Raw genomic sequence first — 21,802 nt, 5'->3', positions numbered from 1 at the left:
TGGTTAATAATATGTATTTGTCATTATTGCCAATCCTTATGATTTACATCCTGCTATTTGGGTGCCAGTAAGCAATTCACTTTGTTCAACTCTCTCACTCTGACTGCTGTCTTATCCAAACACAGGTTGAGTTCCCACCAGACTTGTGTTCTCGTGTGACATTCGTCAACTTCACCGTTACCCGCAGCAGCTTGCAGAGCCAGTGTCTCAACGAGGTTCTGAAAGCAGAGAGGCCCGACGTGGATGAGAAACGCTCAGACCTCCTCAAACTGCAGGGTGAGAGACACAACCATGACAATGACATTGATAAGCAAGCAGGGGTGCTGAAATGTCCGTCTTGGCTATTTAGGCGAGTTTCAGCTGCGTTTGCGACAGCTGGAGAAATCACTTCTACAAGCCCTCAATGAGGTAAAGGGACGAATCCTGGATGACGACACCATCATCACTACGCTGGAGAACCTGAAGAAGGAAGCTGCAGAGGTGACCAGGAAGGTGGAGGAAACAGACATCATAATGGCTGAGGTGGAAGCGGTGTCGCAACAGTACCTGTCCCTGTCGTCCGCTTGCAGCAGCATCTACTTCACAATGGAGGCGCTCAACCAGGTCTGAGCATAGACTCAAGCTCTTAGATACCGATAGAGACCATTTTTCAGTTTTTCAAATTCTCAAGTCGGCATGGGTGGTTTGACGGTTAATTTTTTTTGTTTTTGATTATTATGAAAAAAAATTACATATTTCTGTGTGTGTTTATTTCCCAGATGCACTTCCTGTACCAATATTCCCTTCACTTTTTCCTGGACACATACCACACTGTGTTGTATGAGAATACTAACCTCAAGGGCATCAGTGACCACTCGCAAAGGTTGGCTGTCATCACAAAGGACCTCTTCCAGGTATAACATGGAGAAATTTAACGTTGAACTCCCCGCCCCCAAAAATAATAAAAGAAAGGAAAAAAAACGTTTTACATGGGCTTTTCTGTGTATAGGTGGCATTCAACAGGGTTGCCAGAGGAATGCTCCACCTCGATCACATCACATTTGCCATGCTGCTGGCTAAGATCAGCCTCAAGGGAATGACCAGGTCAGTAGTGACTTTTTTTTCACCTTTTTTTAATTTATGTATTTTTTTATTTATTCGGTTTGTGTTGCCAGCCAAATGTTTTATTGATTTATTTATTAATTCCCTGTTAGCTTCAGATAAACCACTCAGATCAAGTGGAAACTTGACAGTCACTGACTTTCAGACTTTGATTGAAAGCGACAGCAGTCAAAATACAAAGACAAACCGGCCATGTAACCCATCGTCACTCACTAGACACAGCTCACTTTGAAGGCATACAGTTGATGTTGACTTTCGGCATGTCCAAATTTGCAGTAATTCTGGATTCGAATTTTTTTTTTTCCTTCATGTTCTTTTTTATTATTATACTACGTTATCTATTGCAAATGCAAAGAAAGGTTTCTTGGAGGGCTAGAATGAATCAAATTTTAATTTATTTGAATGGAAAATATTCATTTGAAATACCAGAAATAATTTAACCTGTAAGTCAGTAAGTATATAACTGATCCAATTCTATCTTCTTTTTAGTGAGCCTTCTTACGATGCAGAGTTCCAGCATTTCCTCCGTGGTAAGGAGATTGTGCTTACTGGCACATCCCTGCCCAAGGTGAAGGGTCTTACCACAGAGCAAAGTGAGGCCATGGTCCGCCTTGGTCGCCTCCCTGCGTTCAAGGACTTGGTGACCAAAATTCAGTCTGATGAGGTGAGGAATCTCAAACTCTTTTGCTGTGGTGTCTATCATGTAAATTATTTTGTTTTGCTGAGCTCAACTATGTTGTGTTTTGTCTCCTCAGCAAATCTTCATGTGGCTGGAGAGTAACACTCCCGAGCTAGCCGTTCCTTACCTGTGGTCTGAGGAGAAGCAGTCCAGTAAATATTTCAACTCAAGCCATCGTCCACATGAGCGGTTCTGCACTCTCTCATCTGCTTCTCCTCCTCAGCTCCCATCGGTCAAGCGGTGCACCAGCTGCTGTTGATCCAAACGTTCCGTCCAGACCGCCTGATGGCCATGTCGCACATCTTTGTGGCAAAGGTGCTAGGAGAGGCCTTCATGAGCATCATTGAGCAGCCTATTGATCTGGCTAACATCGTGGATAGTGAGGTATAAATATTTTCCAAGATGATTTGTGAGTAATAGGTGGTATCGCTGAAGTTCTTCTCGCCTCGTGCGTGCAGGTGAAGCCCAGTACACCGGTGCTCATGTGTTCTGTCCCGGGTTACGACGCCAGCGGCCTGGTTCGGGATTTGGCTGCCGAGCAGAACAAACAAATCACTTCCATCTCCATCGGTAAGAACAACGCACAATTGTTGTAACTTGAAAGGAGCTATGGATCTTCACCTTGTGTAATTTGTTGGATGAAGTTAAGCAGATAAAATATTTGGTAAATATCGCACGTGATGGGTGGACAGGTACACTTAAAAGTAGCTGTTTGTATCCAAGTACATTTTCATTGTGTCTCTGCTAAAGACTTAACGAATCCTTCCATCATCCACAGGTTCGGCTGAGGGCTTCAACAAAGCTGACAGAGACATCAACACTGCCGTCAAGTCGGGCAGGTGGGTGATGTTGGAGAACGTCCATCTGGCTCCTGGTTGGCTGATGCAGCTGGAGAAGAAGCTCCATTCCATGCAGCCTCACGCTAGCTTTAGGCTCTTCTTGACCATGGAAATCAATCCTAAGGTATCACACAGTCATACAGCCATACGTACAAATTTTGGCGTACAATTTTGGTTTTTATTTTTTTTAAATATAAAGGAAAACCTACATCGTCTCATGGTGTAAAAAGCTGTCACTCAATAGAAAAAGGCTACCAATTGGTCTCCAACTTTAAGTTCACGAAATGATCTTTCTTCCCCTCAGGTCCCCGTCAATCTGCTTCGTGCTGGTCGTATCTTTGTGTTCGAGCCGCCTCCTGGCGTAAAGGCCAACATGTTGCGCACCTTCAGCAGCATCCCTGTTTCTCGCATGTGCAAGGTACAAAGCAACCACATTCAGACTTTGCTTATTAAACGCACAACCACTACATTTTCCTGGCCTTAGGATTTATTTTTTCTCTTCATTTATGAATTTTTTCACCCTGTGTTTATACAGGCTCCCAATGAGCGTGCCCGTCTATACTTCTTGCTGGCTTGGTTCCACGCCGTCATCCAGGAGCGTCTGCGCTACGCGCCGTTGGGATGGTCTAAAAAGTACGAGTTTGGAGAGTCTGACCTGCGCTCGGCCTGCGATACTGTCGACACCTGGCTTGATGACACAGCTAAGGTTTGTGCAAACGCATACCACGTGTATGAAACAGAAGATGGAAACAGTTTTTCTGTTAGAGCCTTCCTTTTAAATTTTAGTGAAAAAAAGGGGGTTAAACATTTTTAGGATATGTTTGTAAAATCTAGGTTATCCTCTGAGTTATTACTTTGAAACCTGACAAAAAATATTGAATCTCATTTGGAGCATGAATTCTGTTTGCCAGCAATCTGCCAATTTACCATATTTCACTTATTGTGTGGTGCAATTAATGAAGTTATAAACACATTTTTCTCATGTGTTTGTGACATTTGTTTAATTTATATTGCACCATGTATTTTATGATTTGTAAAAAAAAAAAAAGACTAAAATGTGTGCAAAGTCAAGGTCAATTCCTTGCTGCTTTGTTTTGAATGACTGATCTGCAGAATAAGCCTATCAAGAAACCCATTATATATATTGTAACAATACAATGTAATTTTATGAATTCATGTCTAATTCAATAATGACTCCAGAGTTATTTTTGTACAACTGCTGTAAATGGTTCGTGATATATCTCATTTCAATTGAGTTCACTGGCCACAAGATGGCACCAAAGGACGGAATAAAACCCATCTCACGGGCCACATACTGTCTAGCTCATGGAGCCTAGGTTTCCCACCACATTTTTAAAATGTCATCGTTACCACCGCAGGGCCGTCAGAACATCGCCCCGGACAAGATTCCCTGGGCGGCACTTAAGACCCTAATGGCTCAATCCATCTATGGCGGCCGCATCGACAACGAATTTGACCAGCGTCTTCTTATCACTTTCCTGGATCGCATATTCACCAAGGGAAGCTTTGACAGCGAATTTAAACTGGCACTCAAAGTGGACGGGAACAAAGACATCAAAATGCCCGACGGCATTCGGTCAGTAGCCGCTCCCACATTTCAGAATCTCTCAGGCAGTTAATGGTCCGCCTTTGAGTTATCTTTATTTTTCTCCAGGCGCGAGGAGTTCATGCACTGGGTGGAGATGCTCCCCGACACGCAGACTCCATCTTGGCTGGGGTTGCCGAGCAACGCAGAAAAAGTCTTGCTCACCACTCAAGGTACGCCTCCAGCAGTCCTCTTTAATCACATGATCGAAAGACATTTCCAGTTTACGCCATAGCCTTAAAAACGATGTAGAGCAAGTAGAGATGCTCTTAATACCTATTGCTTAAAAACATTATGAAATGTCTATTCTGTCACACGAGCTGGAAACTCCCAACATATCCTTCATTCATAACACAACAGTTGATTAACTCTTTCTTCTCTATTCCAGTGTTCTCATGTTTCACTGACAGCGTTTTTTTTTGCTCCAAGCAGGAGATGATACACTTAGCAGACTCTTCATCTTTCATTGACCGTCATATTTTAGTTGTCAAGCAGCTCTCCTCGTATAATGTTGTTGTGCAGTTTGTCTCCCCATCTAATCACGTTTACAAGGTAAAAGGAGTGTGTATCCTCACCCTCCAGCAGCTGTTATTTCACAGCCAACATGTCGCTTTGCTGAGACCACACCCCATTCCCTCACCTGCCCTCTCTATAAACTCACTCGCTACCTTATTGGGTACACCCATCCAGCACTAAATTGAACCCCACTTTGCCTTTTATGGTGCTTTCAATTTTTGGGGCATAAATTCAATGAGGTGCTGGATAGTGTAGCATGATAGCATCAGGCATTTGCTGCAGGTTTGAAATTAAACATGGAAAAGCTTTATTTGAATTTGAGGGGAAATAGACAATCATAATCTGCAGACATATTCGTGATGTGTTATAGCAAATTAATAACTGGTGTACCTAATAATAATTTTGGGGAATTTACTGACTGTCCTACCCTCACTACTACATCGTCCATCCACTCCTCCATCCCCCCCATCCTTTTTTTTTTTTTTTTTTTGCTAATACATGACACATTATACAGTATATTCTCATTTAGCAGCCTATGAACAGTTTAAATAACAGGTGTTCTAAATACACATTTTCACTTGACGCCATTTTATAAGTTAAACTTTTAGAAGTCAGTTAAAACTTTTTTTTTTTAAATTTGGAAAAACGAACAAATCACAACCAAATGATTTTTTTGCTCCAATTGTGTTATATTTTCTTGGTTGATTTGCGAAACAATGCCTGACAAATACCATTATCTAATACCTAAACATTTATGTTTTTAGTCATCTCAAAAGCCAGAACTCTCATTATTACAAAGCCTTAAACTAGAAAGGGAATTCTGAGGGTGATAGTGCAAAACATTATGTATTTAGCCGCTTTCCTGCACTGTGCAGGCTTTGTAAGGCGCATGTGTGCATGACTGGTGATGAGGCAGATTAGTGCGTTCAGAATCACATAGATGATCACTATTTGAGAATACGGGGTCAGCTGCTATATTAAAAAAAAAAAACACACACAACAACTATTTTTCAATGTTCTATGTGATCGATACGTTGCCTGAAGCCTTGTCATGTTGTCCTAATTTGTTTGTTTTTGCAAGTATGCAACCCATGAGCCATCGTGGAGATGAGCTTTGTCTTCCACTTGTTAATTTCTCCTCCCACCATGGTTCTGTCTTCCTACCTTCTCCACTCACGATTACCCCCCCCCCCCCCCCTCCTCCTTTCCTTGCCGGGCTGCACAGGCACTGACATGATGGGTAAGATGCTGAAAATGCAGATGTTGGAGGATGAGGATGACCTCGCCTACGAGACCGAGAAGAAGGAGCGCACGTCGTCCACCGCCGACGCCCAGCCCGCCTGGATGAGGACGCTGCACACCACCGCCGGCAACTGGCTGCAGCTCATGCCTCAAACTGTCAATCCTCTCAAACGCACGGTGGAGAACATCAAGGTAACCAGACACACACACACACACACACAGGAGAGGAGAAAGCTGCTCTACCTTTCAGTTAGTCACTCGTGAGGCAACAAGGTAAAATGACTGAACCAACAAGTCTGGAAGCTGTTTCTGTAACTTGCTGCCGTGTGCTTTGATTGTAGGACCCGTTGTTCCGCTTCTTTGAGCGCGAGGTGAAGATGGGCGGCAAGATGCTACAGGAGGTCCGTCAGGATCTGTCGGATGTGGTGCAAGTGTGCCAGGGCAAAAAGAAGCAGACCAACTACCTACGCACACTTATTAGTGACCTAGTCAAAGGTACAAGGCACATTCCGATATGGCAGTGGGGGGAGGGGGTTGGTCATGTCAAGTGTAATCGCAATAAAATAAGAATTTTCATAATAAATAAAAATTACTGGCACTTTGATGCACTTTTTTTCAGTTTTAGACTAAGCTGTAACCCATATAAACGCTGTTGTTGAACGTTGATTTGTGTTGCTTTTTTTTTGTTAATGTGATAAAAGGATAGAGGTTTAGTTATACTATTTTTATAGATAATATATCAATATAGTCAGCAGGTTGTGTGTGTTTGTATTAACCAAGGGTTATGGTAAAATACTTCAGCCTTTATTCATTATTTCAGGATACATACAAAAAAACGTTTAAACGTGAGGATAAATCAGCATTGCTTAAAAAGGCAAACACTTGACAAAAGCATAATAAAATGCACTAAAATTCTTGATCTTGATTTGTTTCCATTTGGCTGGTGCATTTTAGGCATCCTCCCTCGCAGCTGGTGTCGCTACACCGTGCCCATCTCCATGACCGTCATCCAGTGGGTGGCGGACTTCAGCGAACGCATCAAACAGCTGCAGCAGATCTCACAGGGAGCTGCTAGCGGGGGCGCTAAAGAACTGAAGGTAAATCATTGACTTATTGTGCCCTCCAACAAGCGTATTGTAATTTTTTTTTACCCACGGCACAAAAGAATGCCCAAATCATTTTTTTTATTCCTGTCGCTTTTCCAGAACATCCACGTGTGCCTGGGTAGCCTGTTTGTACCTGAGGCGTACATCACCGCTACGCGCCAGTATGTGGCCCAAGCCAACAGCTGGTCTCTGGAGGAGCTTTGCCTGGAGGTTAACGTCACCAACGCTCAGGGCGCCACTCTGGATGCGTGTAGCTTCGGCATCAAAGGTCTGACCGAGCACTCAGCAGCTACTAAAAGTGTCTAATTTTTACCCAGCAAACTTTGCTTCGATCTTAATTTGGGAAATTTCTTACAGTCTCCTTGGGCGTGTATAACTTTTCTCAGGGCACATTGTTGCCATGCCAAATATTAAAAAATAATACAAAATGCATGTATTCTTTATCTTCTGCAAAGATTTACAATTATAACAATGCCAATGCCTGAAAAAATGTGGCAAAAACTGTCATTCAATATTATATAATACTATTTTTTTTCGCTAGAATAAAAACATTTCTTTTGGGTTGTTGGGAAAGTAGAAGAGAAAGGCATTTCCCTTTTTTAAAGTACTCATTTCTCTTCGCATGACTTCATTCGAATGTCTTTTTTAATTTTTTTATTTTACTATTGAAGATTTTCCTTATATGGAATTAGAGAGCCAAATCCACTGATCTCAACCCTATTCAGAACCAGTGGAGCTATTAGGATGGTCTATGTCACAGATTATTTTATTTGGCCTGCTAAATGCTGATTTGAATTCAAGTTTGTGGCTAAAATTCCAAACTTGCAACTTTTAAAAAATTAAGAGCTAAAAATAAAACAAGAATTTTCTTAGTCACAATCTCTTTTGAACAGTTTTTGCCGGCCTCTGATTTCAAAATTAGGCGTGTGACAAACACACTTAAAATTTACCTCTGACAGAAACTAAAACAACAATGGCCCACGATAAAAATGAGTTGGACACGCGTGAACTACGTGCATGTGTTAGCAGCTTTCCCAAACACTGACACAAATTGTGCACTGCAGGACTGAAACTGCAGGGGGCGACATGCAGCAACAACAAGCTGTCCCTGTCCACATCCATCTCCACCGAGCTGCCGCTTACGCAGCTTCGCTGGATCAAGCAAGGCGATGGCGAGAAGAGGCACATGGTAGGAAGCACGTCCTTAACAGCCCCCCCCCCCCCCCCAAATCCGCTTACCCGTGTCTTTTTTTCCCCCCTACAGGTAACTCTGCCCGTGTACCTGAACTTCACTAGGTCCGACCTCATCTTCACTGTGGACTTTGACATCGCCACCAAGGAGGATCCCCACAGCTTCTACGAGCGCGGCGTGGCTGTCCTTTGCACGGAGTAGTAAAATCCATGTCAGAAACTTTCATAATCTAACCCATACTATCACTTTTATGCGCCGCTGTTAATCAACAATTTAGTTTGCTCCAACTCATTTGTGGTCCAGTAGTAGAAGTAGTACATATATGCTTTTTTTGTAAGTCTGTGAGAAAGTTTTGAGGAAGTTGTCAGTTGGAATTGTGTGTGGAAAGAGGCCGTTGGCAGGAAGATCAGGTTTTATATGAAAGTAAAGGTAGGTTGTGTTTTACATTGAATAAAGCTTGCTGGACTAAAATGAGTTGTGCAATTTTGTGTTGAAGCCCCACCACACATTGCAAAATGTAAGGAGCGATTCATTGTTTGGGTCAATTTTAACAAAATTTGACAAGACAAATATCATACGTAATCAAAATTGTAATGAAAATTGGTTAATTTTTGGGAGTGTGTTCTTAAACCAAAGCAATTTGATGCATTTTTTTTTGCCATGAATGTACTTTGTCTTTTTCTTGTGGCAAATATGGATAATTACAAAGCTTTTTTTATTGGAAGACCTCAATTACGTTGAATGCCTGCATACGCGGTTGGTAATCAATCTAAAGTTTCCTTTTTATTTTATCCTCGTATTTGCAACAATTTCTGGATTTGTGGCATATAAATAATGGTTTACTGTGAACTCAACAAAATATTTTTTTTGCAACTTGTGACAAAAACATGTTTGAAAAAGCGATAAATAGTGCAGTAAACAAAGTGCAAATCAAAGTCACACGACCGGAATTTAGCATGTTTCTGATACAGATTCGCCTCCTTCTTCCTCCTCCATGCGAACCACACACGGCCTCTTTCGTTGCTCCAGCCAGTCAGCTTCAGCCACAGACATCTTCCTCTTGACCACCACGTGGAGATTACACGGGCCGGCCGCTTGTCTGCCACTCAGCCAAACTTCAGAATCGTCCACACACTTCATGTGCGCGTCCAGAAGATGATGTTCCTGCTCATTAGTCATTCCTGCTGGTTTCACTGGTGGTCTCAAACCAGCGGAAGGTGGATGATGAAGAATTAAATGTCTGGTCCGACGTGAGAAGCAACCTCGTCCTCCTTTTCCTGGATGCCTGGTTCTCCCACTTGTGGTACTTGGATCCATGTTGGTCTCGTCAGAATCCTCCGAGCTCCCATCATACGGGTCCAAAAACTACAATCAACAAAATACTCTGTTAGGGACCAAAGTTTCCTGTTCCATAGGCCTGTTTATCGCGAGGAGACCAACAGATAAGTCTCAAAAACTCAAAAAAAGTAAGTCTGCCATTTTGCTTTGCCATCCATACCAAAGAGTAACATCCCTGGCGTCCCGCAGATGCGTGCACAAGTGGCAAAGTCCGTCTTAAACTGCCGCTTTCTGGAGCGCTGCTCACACATTCCTGCCACACATTTTTTACCACTTTTAATATGGATTCATGCACGTCAATGTTGAAAAATTGATGCAAGAGAAGTTTCAAGCATAGTCAATGAGTAAATTCAACTTGTAACCCAAAATACAATACTCACTATATTCAATACAGAACAGCGAAAATAATATTTCCTCATGTGATGGTTTTTAGATTTGTTTTATCAGTACCATAGTGCTGGTGTCTGACCATCTTGGACTTATTTCTGAGTCAGAATCAGTGCTGGATCCGAGATTACACATCTCCTAAAACATACATCAGTATTATATTTTAAATAAAGAGTACATTTTAAAGCATTTAAATTGATGGTAAATCAATGGGTTGCTTTACCTTGTATTTGAAGGCGAGTTGCTCCACGTTGCTTGTTTGGCCACTGTCATTGGGATCTAATCGCAGAGAGGCACAATCAAACTTAAAAAACGCCAAATTGACGTAAAAGTGCCCGTTTTGAAATATTAATTTAGGAATCATCTAAATTGAGGGTGTCGTAAAGTTGTTACCTCGAATTAAACGTGGTCGTCTTCGCCTGTAAACCATGCTGACGCTGTGACGGATAAGAACGCGCGAGACCAATTAAAAACCATAACATCACAATTGCCGTAATTTCTAGGGTGTCGTAAAAGAGGACGTCAACAGTTTCAGCAAACTGGTGCAATTGCGTTTCGCAACAGGTGATTTCGGGTTTTTTTCTTCCCCACAAAGGCGTTCAAGACCGTTATCACCACTGATCACCGTCACATTTCTTAAATTAATCTTAAATAAGATCGGTTGAATATAACATTAATTGCCGCCATTTCTGGAGTGTCGTAAAAGAAGACATCATCAATTTCAGTAAAACGGTGCATTTGTGTTTTACAACAGGTGATTTAATTTGTTCTTCACTTCCCAAGACTTTCAAGTCGAGTATCACCACGGATATTCGTAATTTTCCTCAAACTACTATTAAATAAGATCAGAATAAATGTTAATATTTATGATTGGCATGATATCCGCAAAATTGTGATTTTGAACTTAAAATTCAAACGATTATGTGTGTAAATATACTAATACTATTATATTTTTTATTCATTTTTGGCACTAGTCTGATTTCATACTGTATTTTTTTAATAGCAGTAATTTTAATGCAAAGTACAAAATGTATAAAACAACAACTCCGAACAACACACAAACATTCGTAGGATATCTTAAAGAATATACTATCCAAATATACAAAATAACAAGAAACTACTAAATATAATCATTCAAAAGATATTTCTTTAACCTTGATAGTGACTAAATATTTATTGATTTTATACACAAGGACCCTCCATTCAATTTAGAATTGACGTCAAATGGCCTTTTGCACCACTTCCGGTGGACGGGACTAAACGTTTGACTCCGCCTACCAACAGTTTGACACCGCCCACATGTGGAGCCACACCTCTAACTGCGCTCCGCAGCCAAGGTTATTCAGTTAATTGCACGTAAGGTGATTTCAATTAATCCGAAAAGCAAAGTAACATTAGAGTAAGATTTTTTTAAACATATTTTTAAAGGAATCCAGTCGTCAAATCAGCACCTTATTCAACACCGGAAGAAAAAGTAAAATACAGTCATTACATTTCATTGGACTTCTCCAAAATGTACACTCGTCCAAATGTACAAAAAGCGTTAATTAAAGTAAATATATAACAACATCAAAATCTGGCACCCCAACAGCGCCCCTGTCAGTCACCCGCCCTCCCAATTGCGTAAGATCCGGCTTGGAGGAAAGGGATGAATGTTAATTTCAAAGATGGCGGCGGAGGGAGGAGGGAAGGAGATGAACGAAATCAAAACTCAGTTCACCACCCGGGAAGGCGTCTACAAACTCCTCACACACTCCGAATACAGCCGTCCCAACAGAGTGCCTTTTAACTCGCAGGGCTCCAATCCGGTCAAGGTTTCTTTCGTCAACGTCAACGACCAGTCGGGCAACGGCGACAGGATCTGTTTCAATGTGGGCCGTGAGCTCTACTTCTACATCTACAAAGGCGTCCGAAAGGTACCGTTCCGTGACACGCACACTCCCCGGTGGTGTCGCTTGACTTGACCCGAAGCCGTCGTCTTCCCTCCGGCCTGTTAAGCTCATCTCTGTCGGCTGTGTGACTTGTACTCGATGCTAGCAGGCTAGTTAGCTTCCAGCTAACTAGTTAGCATTGCGACTGACTTTACGAGCTCCTTCGAGGCCAGAGGTCGAAATTCTCTCCTCGAATCGGCACTTTTAGTCGGCTTTAATAAATGGTGTTATTCGCCAGCTTTTGTGCATTTAAGAGTAGCTGCGAGGAGTTTGTGCTTGTCTGCTCTGCACCACCTGTCGACGCCCCAAATTCTGACAGGTGTCCACTTATCGACGGTGTTAGCCACTTAGCTTGTAGCCGAGCGAGTTTCCTGAGGACAAAATCCCACAACTTGTCTCTTAACCCTCACAAAATATACTAATGACCCGTTTTTTTACGTTTGACACCAATACAAATTGCAATAATGTCTTTCTTTCGCTCACATTACCAAAAAACTCCGTAGTCTTCTGAACAGGTGCTTAGTGATGGCCAAATGAAGCTTCATGACGCAATGCAACTTTGCAGTTGTTTTGCACATGGTTTCAAAGTTTGGTGCTTCTTCTGCTCTATATGCTTCTCAAATTGCTGCCAAATGAGTTGCAAAGAGTAGGCACTTTTTTCCTTTTTTTAAAACAGGTACCATCAATCAATCCTTGTCAATAATAACACATTTTAAGTCATGACCTAAGAAAATGAATTCCAAACTAATTGCATGGATTTGATGGGAGGGGAGACGAATGTTCAACTAAATGACAGCTGATGGTTACATTTTAGCGTAGTTGCTATGCGGCATGGGTGTCGTCATGTGCCACTATTTAGAGCCATGTGGATGGTCTAGAAGTAAGGAATAGACCATTTAGAAGTTATCCAGCTTCACAGTCACCTGTACAGGTTTTTGTAAAGGATCCGCTTATGTAGGCCATCGTCACTAGTTCCCATCGTCATGTGCCGCCCATTTTCCACAGGCGGCTGACTTGAGCAAGCCCATTGACAAGCGCATCTACAAGGGAACACAGCCCACCTGTCATGACTTCAACCACCTCACCGCCACGGCCGAAAGCGTGTCGCTCCTGGTGGGCTTCTCTGCCGGGCAGGTGCAGCTCATCGACCCCATAAAGAAGGAGACCAGCAAGCTCTTCAATGAGGAGGTTAGGAGGCCTCTCTGCAGTTTTAATTAGCCTTTTTTAACACTATTGATTATATCCTGTCTTCCTGTTGATGTATAACCGTTAAAAGGAACTATTGTAGTCATTATATGAGGGCGGGGGCATTTTAAGCAATTTTTAAAGCCTAGCTTTTCAATAAGTGATCAGTAGGAATTGCTACCGTGTCTGTTTCTTAACTATAAAATGTGCTGAGTATTAATATCTAATAAACTGTCTTTGAAAAGTAATTCTGCTCAAGCCCTTGTATATGGGTCACATGGGCAGCCAATGTATATGGGTCACATGAGCACTGCTAGCTAGCGGCTGCCCTAATGCTACATGCTATATATATTTGTGTGTGTGTCTTGACAATTGAACGGGATTTCTGAACAGCATCGTTGTTTGTGAGCAACAGTTTGTGAATACAAAGACAAATCAAGTCATAGTCTTTTTGGATTATAATGCCCATTTAAAATGACCGAAGTATTAATGTAATATTAACGGCAAACTAAAACTGCATTGTGGTCCACAACTAAAATGTACACGCACTCTTTTAGCGACATTGAGCCCAATTTGAAGGACATTTTTGGTGTTCAATTGCCGCTTCTAAACTTAAGACGGTTTTGTGGTGGTCATGTCCTGTCCTTATGTTATTCCTCCTCCCACCAGAGACTAATAGACAAGTCCAGGGTGACGTGCGTGAAGTGGGTTCCCGGCTCCGAGAGCCTCTTCCTGGTGTCGCACGCCAGCGGCAACATGTACCTGTACAACGTGGAGCACACGTGCGGCACGGCGGCGCCGCACTACCAGGTTCTCAAGCAGGGCGACAACTACTCGGTGCACACCTGCAAGAGCAAATCCACGCGGAACCCGCTGCTCAAATGGACGGTGGGCGAGGGGGCCCTCAACGAGTTCTCTTTTTCCCCGGACGGGAAGTTCCTGGCGTGCGTCAGCCAGGACGGCTTCCTGCGCGTGTTCAACTTCGACGCCGTGGAACTGCACGGCACCATGAAGAGCTACTTCGGCGGCCTGCTGTGCGTGTGCTGGAGCCCCGACGGCAAGTACATCGTGGCGGGCGGCGAGGACGACCTGGTCACCGTGTGGTCCTTCCTGGACTGCCGGGTGATCGCGCGCGGCCACGGGCACAAGTCGTGGGTGAGCGTGGTTGCCTTCGACCACTACACCACCAGCGTGGAGGAGAGCGACCCGCTGGAGTTCAGCGGGAGCGACGAGGACTTCCAGGAGCAGCTGGCCAACTCGGGGAGGGACCGCGCCAACAGCACGCAGTCGCGCCTCTCCAAGCGCAACTCCACCGAGAGCCGGCCCGTCAGCGTCACGTACCGCTTCGGCTCGGTGGGCCAGGACACTCAGCTGTGCCTGTGGGACCTCACCGAGGACATCCTGTTCCCGCACTTGCCCCTTTCGCGGACACGGACTCACACCAACGTTATGAACGCCACGGTCCCGGCGCCGGGCTCCACCATACTCCCCTCCAGTACCAACGCCACCAACGGAAGCACCAGCGGAGCCATCTCTCCCGGCATCAACTCCGTCTCCAGTACGCTGCCGCGTTCCAACAGCCTACCCCATTCCACCGCTTCCAGCACCACCACCACCGCCGCGGCCAATCACGCAAACAAGCCCAGCGGCGGCATCGTGGACAGCGCCATCGCCACGGGCGTCAGCAAGTTCGCCACGCTCTCGCTGCACGAGCGCAAGGAGCGCCACCACGACAAGGACCACAAGCGCAACCACAGCATGGGCCACATCAGCAGCAAGAGCAGCGACAAGCTCAACGTGCTGACCAAGAGCAAGGCGGACGCCGCCAAGACGCTGGGCACGCCGCTGTGCCCGCGCATGGAGGACGTGCCGCTGCTCGAGCCCCTCATCTGTAAAAAGATCGCGCACGAGAGGCTGACTGTGCTCATATTTTTAGAGGACTGCTTAGTGACTGCTTGTCAGGAGGGATTTATTTGCACATGGGCCAGGCCGGGCAAAGTGGTGAGTTCTTTTTAACCCAGGGCCAATCCAAGCGTGTCTTCTCCGCTCTCTCTCTCTCTCCGGCCCGGAGGCGTTGCGTTTTGTGACTGACGAGCTCGTAGCAATTCCGGATAGGAGTCGCGTATCACATGGCCTCCCCGCCGTCGCTCCTTTGCAGAGTCGCGGGAGAGACGATCCCTTTTGTCTTAGCGCATCCTTTAGTGCGGCGTTTCCCGATTTCCGTTGAGTCAAGGCACATATTTTACAGGAGGGACATCTCGCAGCATGCCGGCAAACAAAAATGTCTCAAAGTATACAGTGATCCCCTGTCCATTGCTGGAAAAACTTAACCTCGCACACACTCCAGCGAAATGCTCATACTATACCGTAATGCATAATTCATTATATTGTAATGAGTTTAGGGCTAGGCGATATGCCCCAAAAAATCTTCCCCCTTTTAGACAAAGTAATGAAAACAAACATTTATTTTGTATGATTTATTTAATAATTCTGTGTAAAATCTTCATACGACAACATATACTCAATTAAAATCAGTTTAAATTCAACTCAACTGAGCGATTGCAACGATATTGAGGCACACACAATGGAGTACGGGACAACACTTTGCAAAAACGCTACCACTACACTACCTTGGTGATTTTTTTCTCCAAGTACTCGTTGCACAAAGATTTTCTCTTTTTTTTGGCATGTTATTGAACTTTATTGTGGGTTTTTACACCTATTTTTTTAGTTCGCCACTAGGTGTCACCAAATCATACACCGTCCCCTTAAAGCTCATTCTGGTTCATAACTATTGTAAACACATTTTGTAAACCACCCATTCAGCAAATCTCTATTTATAATGCACTGAATACTCTTAACATTTCCCACATTGTCCACTAAAAATGGATCTTTGGCGCCTTAGCCGTTATACGCAGCGATTGGGTAAACCGTCAGTAGGCGGGGCCTCACTGTATACTCAAATGATGACTCAGTCTCAAAAGTACCTCCACGCGTTGGGCCTGTTTAATTGACCACAAATCTATATTGCCCTAAGATCCCCCCACACCTCGATATATTTTTTATTTCTACCTTCTGCCATGGAGTGAGTGAACGTTTCGTTTTAAGTCAGCGGCATGGAGAACAACAAAGATACTTTATGATTAATGACGCGTAACTGATATTGGGGAACGGCTTAGTGGTTGGGAATCACTGCTTCAGTAGGCTCGCGAGTCCTCCTGCTCAGCTTCTTTGCGCCGAACAATCTCGCGTACGCTTCCTCGCGCTCTCGTTTTACGCCGCTGCGTTTTGCGTGCAAAGGACATCTTAGAAAAAAAAAAAGTACGTCCATCCTTTTCTGGTGCAGCGGTAAGAGCTGGACATTAAAAGTGTGCACAAATCAGAATGAAAAAGTCAGAAGTGTGCATAAGACGATAAAACAGGAATAAAAACTATTATTTAATACATTTAATATGTGATGAATGTCATAATTATCCAAATGAAAACACAGCTGGCTCTTCAGTTGTACTCAAAGTGAGTGAAAATTGATGTGTGTACTGATTTGAGCAGAACAATGATACCCCCCCAAAAAAATTGTTTTTCTTTTTTTATAGGCCAATCTTGTCTTCGACTAGTGAGGCCCTCATTTCAATTCCGGTGAAACCTCAAAACATTTGATCACTGTGTCCACGCCTCAGCCCAGGTTGGTGTTGAGCACACCTCCAAAGATTGGATCAGGTTGGAAAAAAAAAAAAATCTCTCCTTACGACTCACATTGATATGATAATCGCTCAGGGGAATTTTTGGAGACATCCGACAATCGGTCCTTTGTGGTTGAGGTGTGCAGGGAACCCCGTTACTCACGCAGGATAGGAACCTATTAGTTCTACAGGATTTCCCGCTTTATTGTAATTGCGTAACGATGCCACAAGGTGGCAGCAAGACTACTTTGACAATACTGAAGCTTCTCAACTCACTGTGATAGCTGCTTGGTGCAAAGATGCCACTAGAGGGCAGGATGCTTAGCAATACAGAAAACAAAAGTAACTGGCAAGTTTTTCAGAGTAACAAAAGATATGTTCTCAAAACGAAGTTTTAAATAGGAAAATTCGCCCAACTGGGAATATGCGGGCCTTTGCTTTTGGATGTTTTCACTATTCTAAAACATTTCAAATGGCAACTTTTTTTGCTCCCAAAATGGCTGATTTCATGAGTGTCACCAGCTTTCCCAGTGGAATCGGAGTAGAACCCACAACACATATCTGCTGCTAAAGACAAAAACCCACGCAAGTCTCATGCTGATCTTTATTTCCTCTGCATGCGTTGCAAGTTTTTTTTAGTATTGAATCCCTTGCCTTCCCATTTTCTTGATTTAGCACCCATTTTAGAGCAGTGTTTCCCAACCTTGAATGAGCCAATGTGCCTTTTTTGGGGGGGGGATTGGAAATGTATGTCACAAAATGTGTATAATGCGCGGTGAAAAAGTGTTTGCACTTTTCTAAAATATATTTTTGCATGGTTTGCGCATTTAAAAATCGTCAAACCAACGTAAACATCAGAATTAGTTAACCCAAGTAAACAAATGGATTTGAATGGTGATTTTTACTGTGCTTTGTTAAATCTTCACTATCTCCTCTTAAATTCGATCCTTCGGAATAAAAATAGTTTAAAAATTCACAATTTTTAGTGGGGGGGGGGGTTTCCATTCAATAGGGTACCAGACTATAACCTGTTGTGCAAAAAAAAAAGAAAAAAATCAAACTGCATTTTAGTTGTAAGGGAAATTAAAGAAAATTTTGTAAAACGGACATATTTTTATTTTAATTACATTTTTTTGGGGGGGGGGGACTGGCAGCTTGCCAGAACAGTAACAGTAAAAAAATTACCATGGGAGCCAAATTGCTGTTTTTTTTTACCGTATTAACAATTTTTTTTTTTTTTAACAGTGTAGTACTTTTTTTCAATTGTAAATTTTGCGTAAAATAACAGCAACTTTCCAGGAAAAAAACAAACATTAAGTTACGATAACATTTTACATTTATGGTATAAAAAATAGTGTATTGATACGGTTTTCACACAGTACATTGTTATTGTAAAATCCACAGTATCAATATTTTTTTTTACCATAAGTGTAGAAAATGCGTTACCATAGTTGAGCAGTACTATTTGGCAACCTAATTGCTGGTATTTTACTGTAAAAAACAGTTAGGGTTTTTTCTCCCAGTGTATGACTACACACTGTAAAGTTTCCAGTTATTCCCTGTAATGATGCGTCTTGATGGTGCAGCATTTGAAGTAATTAAATGATTTTTAGACCAAAATTGGACAACGGTTGGGAACCACTGCTTTTAGAAAAAGACTGCAAAAAAGGGGGGAAAAGGTGCAATTTAGACTGTTCCTTTTTTTTTATTATTTAATGATAAGTGTAGCTAGACTGCTCAGGGTTATTAAAATTGAGTGGAGCTGTCTTTTTTTTTTTTTTTTTTTTTTTCCTGTCAGACGATCAAGCGAGCGCCCGGGAATGTTGCATCCATTACATCTGTCTCCCTAATGTCCAACGCAATGACTTTTGCACAGTTTGTGTGTGTGTGTGTGTGTGTGTGTGTGTGTGTGTGTGTGTGTTAGTACTACTCTGTTGGAACACAAAAAGAGGGCAAAGGACTGTTTTAATGTCCCTTCTCCCCCTTCCACCCCCCAAAAAAACTGGATGCTGCAATTCTATAGTCTTTTTAAAGAGAGAAGTTTGCACTTAAGTTTATTAGATGAAAACAAAATGGCTTTACATGTTTTTGTGCCGTGATCACAACTCACAGATGGTTAATACAGTAGAAGAAAAAAAAAACTATTAAATTTATTGAGCATTTATTTTAATATTGTGTTCAGATTGAAATGTGCTCTGTATCATACTGTGTATATTGTAATTAATTTGATGACGGGGAGGGTTGGGGAAGGCAAACTTACCATTTCTCCTGTGGGAAGTTTTGTCATGGATAGTTATATTTCTAAAGCCTAAAATATACATATTAATAATATTAAAAATCTTGAATACACTCTTTTCCTGCTTTTTTTCTCTACCACATAAAGAAACCAGATTGTTCTATTTTATGTCCACTACTTTTTTTTTAACGTTTGTGTTAAGCCCAGGGGGAAAATTTGACTCAACTCAGGCTTTTTGATATTTTTGATCTGTGATATCAAAATCCCCTAGAGGCTAAAATATTGCATGGGTTGTCAAAACATGACGACTTTCAATATGCCACGCCGAAGTCCCTTCTTGCAAACTGGAGGTTGATAGGTACAGCCAATAGGTGTCAAATTTAGCCCATGTCGGGTTCATTTACTGCCATTCAAAATTGGAAATATTGTCAATTTTGGACATATTGAAAACCCAATGTTTTATCATTCATTTGCCCTGATTTTTGCATTAATCCTTTCCGCGGCAACTCGCGAACGGGGCGCAATGGAAATGTTTTGTGTTTACACCCCAAAACCGTCGGGTGGCGCGAGCGGCCAATTGATGACATTTGCAAGCCTTTCAATAACTTCAATGATTGGCTTAGCCTGGACTCCCATAATGCAAAAGTTATCATACTCTGACATTTTTACAATTTTGTACAAAAACAAAAAAAAATCCACCCACTGAACATTTTGCAAGTAAATCTATATATTTGACCATGTTATGACTCTTCCATAGTCATCCCAAATTGGGTGATAATAAGGCCAGGCTAGTGAAAAATCCCCAGACACCCAGGGGTTAATACACATCATTTAATCCACACAAGTTTTAATGCAATAGAGGTAAACATTGCATACAAACAATTTCCGACTTTTTTTTTTAATTGGTTGTTCTTACATCACATTTACAACACAGTAAAGTGCAGATTAATGAGTCCAATGACAAGCTACATCCTAAACATAATAGTACCCAATAACATTAACCATGTGTGTGTGTATATAAATCCCATGGTATAATAAATCACAATAACTGTTTCATTGCACTGTTTTGCTGACGGGTCATCTCATTGCACATAATGGGATAGCCCTTCAGTTTCAAGCAAAGTAACAAATGGGCTACTGGTTTAACAGCTTTATTCCGTTTCATCCTAAGGGTTTTTCTGTGTGTCAGTGGGCGCCTCCGTGTTTCCTGTCCAGGGGTGGCATTGAGCACGTTTTCTGGCCCGACTGCTGTGACTCGTGATTGGCCTGTGCGGATACCAAAAAGCTGTTACACCCGAAAACCGAAATATACAACAACAGAAATGGATTTCAAGTTAGCGTGCGCGATTACCTTGTGTGACTGGCACTTCTTAGCTGCGATGGCGGGCAGGGGCCCCCGGTGCGTGAGGGCCAAGTTGGGCGGCGAGGAGCCTGGGAAGGAGCGTTGTGGCCCCGGGGCCACCATCTTGAGTTTGGGCAACTCGTAATGGCTGGCGTTGCGTCGGCTGAGGGGTTCGGCTACGTGCTTCGTGCTGTGCTGGAGAAGGGTGAACGTAAAAAGCTTGACGTTATTGCTTCATAGCGTAACAATGTCACGTCATGTATTAAATCAGGGGTAAGGAAAGCTGTAGAGGGCCAGTATTTTTTAGCATTTTCACTCATCTTTCAAGGCCCATAGAATATTGTGTGCTATGTCTGTGTAAATGCTGCCATTGAAAGATTGACTTCCATTCTTCAGTAACACTTGCATGCAGGTAACAGCTTTCTTGTAAGTGTGGAAACACTGCCATCCAATGGTCGCAGTTATCACTACAGTGCTCAATTTGCTTATATTAGCTAAGCATTAGTCAAGGGTGTCAGCTCCTATCCACAAAAAAACAGATTTGACCAGAATAGTATTATTTGTAATTGTTATTATTTTAAAAACATGGTAAAAATAAACCATGCAAGCAATTACACATAGGCTATATGAAGTATTTATTTGAAAAGATAACTGCTACATCATTGTCCACCATCAAATCTTTTAATTAGCACTGCAGGCCATGTCAAAATGTATTTTTGGTATATGCTGCGGGCCACAAAATTCTGGATGTTTTTTTTTTGTGTTGTGCATCTTGGCCAGGGGATGACACACTCTGGAGGTGTGATAACTAAGAGGTCGTGTCATGTTGAACGTTGAAATGTTTTCGCCACTTGAGTGAAATTTCAGCTCCCCGGTGTCTTCTTTCAAAGCTTCCCGTTTGAAGATCAAAATGATGATAATTTTTATTGTACTTACGGTAATTAAAGGTGTGGGTCTGGTGTGTCTCCCTCTCATTTGTTTGCTAAGTCTGGAGGGTCTCCAAAGAAGGTCTGACGTGAGGTGAGGTGCTTTTCTTCCCACGCCCTCAAACAGCCCGCCCACTCCGTGAATACGCTCGGATTTCTTCTCCGCAAGCCTGAGGAGAAAAAGTATGTCCGTGGCGAATATACGTATGAAATTGAAATGTAAAAAAAATGGCTGAGCGCTTACCGTAGCTCCCTGAAGTAGGTGTGCCTCAAGGCAGTGGCGGCCGTGATGCGTTCATCGGCGTCGTACGCCAGCATCTGGTAGAGCAGGGACACGGCGGGAGCGGCGCAGGTGGGCAGCAGGCGCGAGATCCCGCTGCCCTTCTTGGCGGGGAAGTTGAAGTGAATGGCTCGAGACCTGGATGGAAGGTGACTGGTGACAAATCACCAAGTTTGGTTTTTTTTCCGCAACCATCATTATGATCAAAAGAAAACA

At 42.8% G+C, this 21,802-nt stretch overlaps 4 protein-coding genes across 7 annotated transcripts in view; 2 read left to right on the top strand and 2 right to left on the bottom strand.

Moving 5' to 3' along the window:
* The window catches only part of dync1h1 (dynein, cytoplasmic 1, heavy chain 1), a 29,667-nt gene extending 20,915 nt beyond the window's left edge, over nt 1-8,752 (top strand). The window contains exons 59-77 of the mRNA XM_088432705.1: nt 126-276; nt 350-603; nt 759-893; nt 989-1,083; nt 1,591-1,765; nt 1,857-1,932; nt 2,004-2,164; nt 2,239-2,350; nt 2,559-2,743; nt 2,924-3,037; nt 3,155-3,325; nt 3,999-4,216; nt 4,295-4,398; nt 5,967-6,175; nt 6,325-6,478; nt 6,938-7,080; nt 7,189-7,357; nt 8,154-8,278; nt 8,354-8,752. Of these exons, the coding sequence (XP_088288831.1) occupies nt 126-276; nt 350-603; nt 759-893; nt 989-1,083; nt 1,591-1,765; nt 1,857-1,932; nt 2,004-2,164; nt 2,239-2,350; nt 2,559-2,743; nt 2,924-3,037; nt 3,155-3,325; nt 3,999-4,216; nt 4,295-4,398; nt 5,967-6,175; nt 6,325-6,478; nt 6,938-7,080; nt 7,189-7,357; nt 8,154-8,278; nt 8,354-8,482 (2,880 nt within the window). The 3' untranslated portion in view covers nt 8,483-8,752. The remainder of the gene's footprint in view (nt 1-125; nt 277-349; nt 604-758; nt 894-988; nt 1,084-1,590; nt 1,766-1,856; nt 1,933-2,003; nt 2,165-2,238; nt 2,351-2,558; nt 2,744-2,923; nt 3,038-3,154; nt 3,326-3,998; nt 4,217-4,294; nt 4,399-5,966; nt 6,176-6,324; nt 6,479-6,937; nt 7,081-7,188; nt 7,358-8,153; nt 8,279-8,353) is intronic.
* Nucleotides 8,753-9,080: 328 nt separating this feature from the next.
* LOC148412665 (uncharacterized) lies at nt 9,081-10,485 on the bottom strand. Its single transcript, XM_088433630.1, has 5 exons — nt 10,400-10,485; nt 10,230-10,285; nt 10,070-10,144; nt 9,780-9,872; nt 9,081-9,646 (listed from the first exon to the last, which is right to left on the bottom strand). Exons 1-5 carry the CDS (start codon nt 10,434-10,436, stop codon nt 9,233-9,235), a joined length of 675 nt encoding a protein of 224 aa, XP_088289756.1. The 5' UTR covers nt 10,437-10,485; the 3' UTR covers nt 9,081-9,232.
* A 1,173-nt stretch (nt 10,486-11,658) lies between these two features.
* On the top strand, nt 11,659-19,151 carry wdr20a (WD repeat domain 20a). Its single transcript, XM_088433916.1, has 3 exons — nt 11,659-11,922; nt 12,943-13,125; nt 13,792-19,151. Exons 1-3 carry the CDS (start codon nt 11,659-11,661, stop codon nt 15,136-15,138), a joined length of 1,794 nt encoding a protein of 597 aa, XP_088290042.1. The 3' UTR covers nt 15,139-19,151.
* Nucleotides 19,152-19,834: 683 nt separating this feature from the next.
* mok (MOK protein kinase) overlaps nt 19,835-21,802 on the bottom strand; it is a 7,795-nt gene continuing 5,827 nt past the window's right edge. For 2 of the 4 annotated variants that reach the window (XM_088433033.1, XM_088433031.1), the window contains 4 exons: nt 21,551-21,739; nt 21,317-21,476; nt 20,390-20,575; nt 19,835-20,304 (listed from right to left, as the gene is read on the bottom strand). In XM_088433033.1, the coding sequence (XP_088289159.1) occupies nt 20,224-20,304; nt 20,390-20,575; nt 21,317-21,476; nt 21,551-21,739 (616 nt within the window). In that variant the 3' untranslated portion in view covers nt 19,835-20,223. The remainder of the gene's footprint in view (nt 20,305-20,389; nt 20,576-21,316; nt 21,477-21,550; nt 21,740-21,802) is intronic. The other 2 variants (XM_088433032.1, XM_088433034.1) reach the window with 2 other exon arrangements.

The sequence above is a fragment of the Hippichthys cyanospilos genome, chromosome 14 (assembly GCF_059441005.1).
Source record: "Hippichthys cyanospilos isolate Australia breed blue-spotted pipefish chromosome 14, RoL_Hcya_1.0, whole genome shotgun sequence".
Taxonomy (NCBI): domain Eukaryota; kingdom Metazoa; phylum Chordata; class Actinopteri; order Syngnathiformes; family Syngnathidae; genus Hippichthys; species Hippichthys cyanospilos.
Note: the sequence above shows the minus strand (reverse complement) of the source record. Positions and strands in the feature narration are given on the sequence as shown.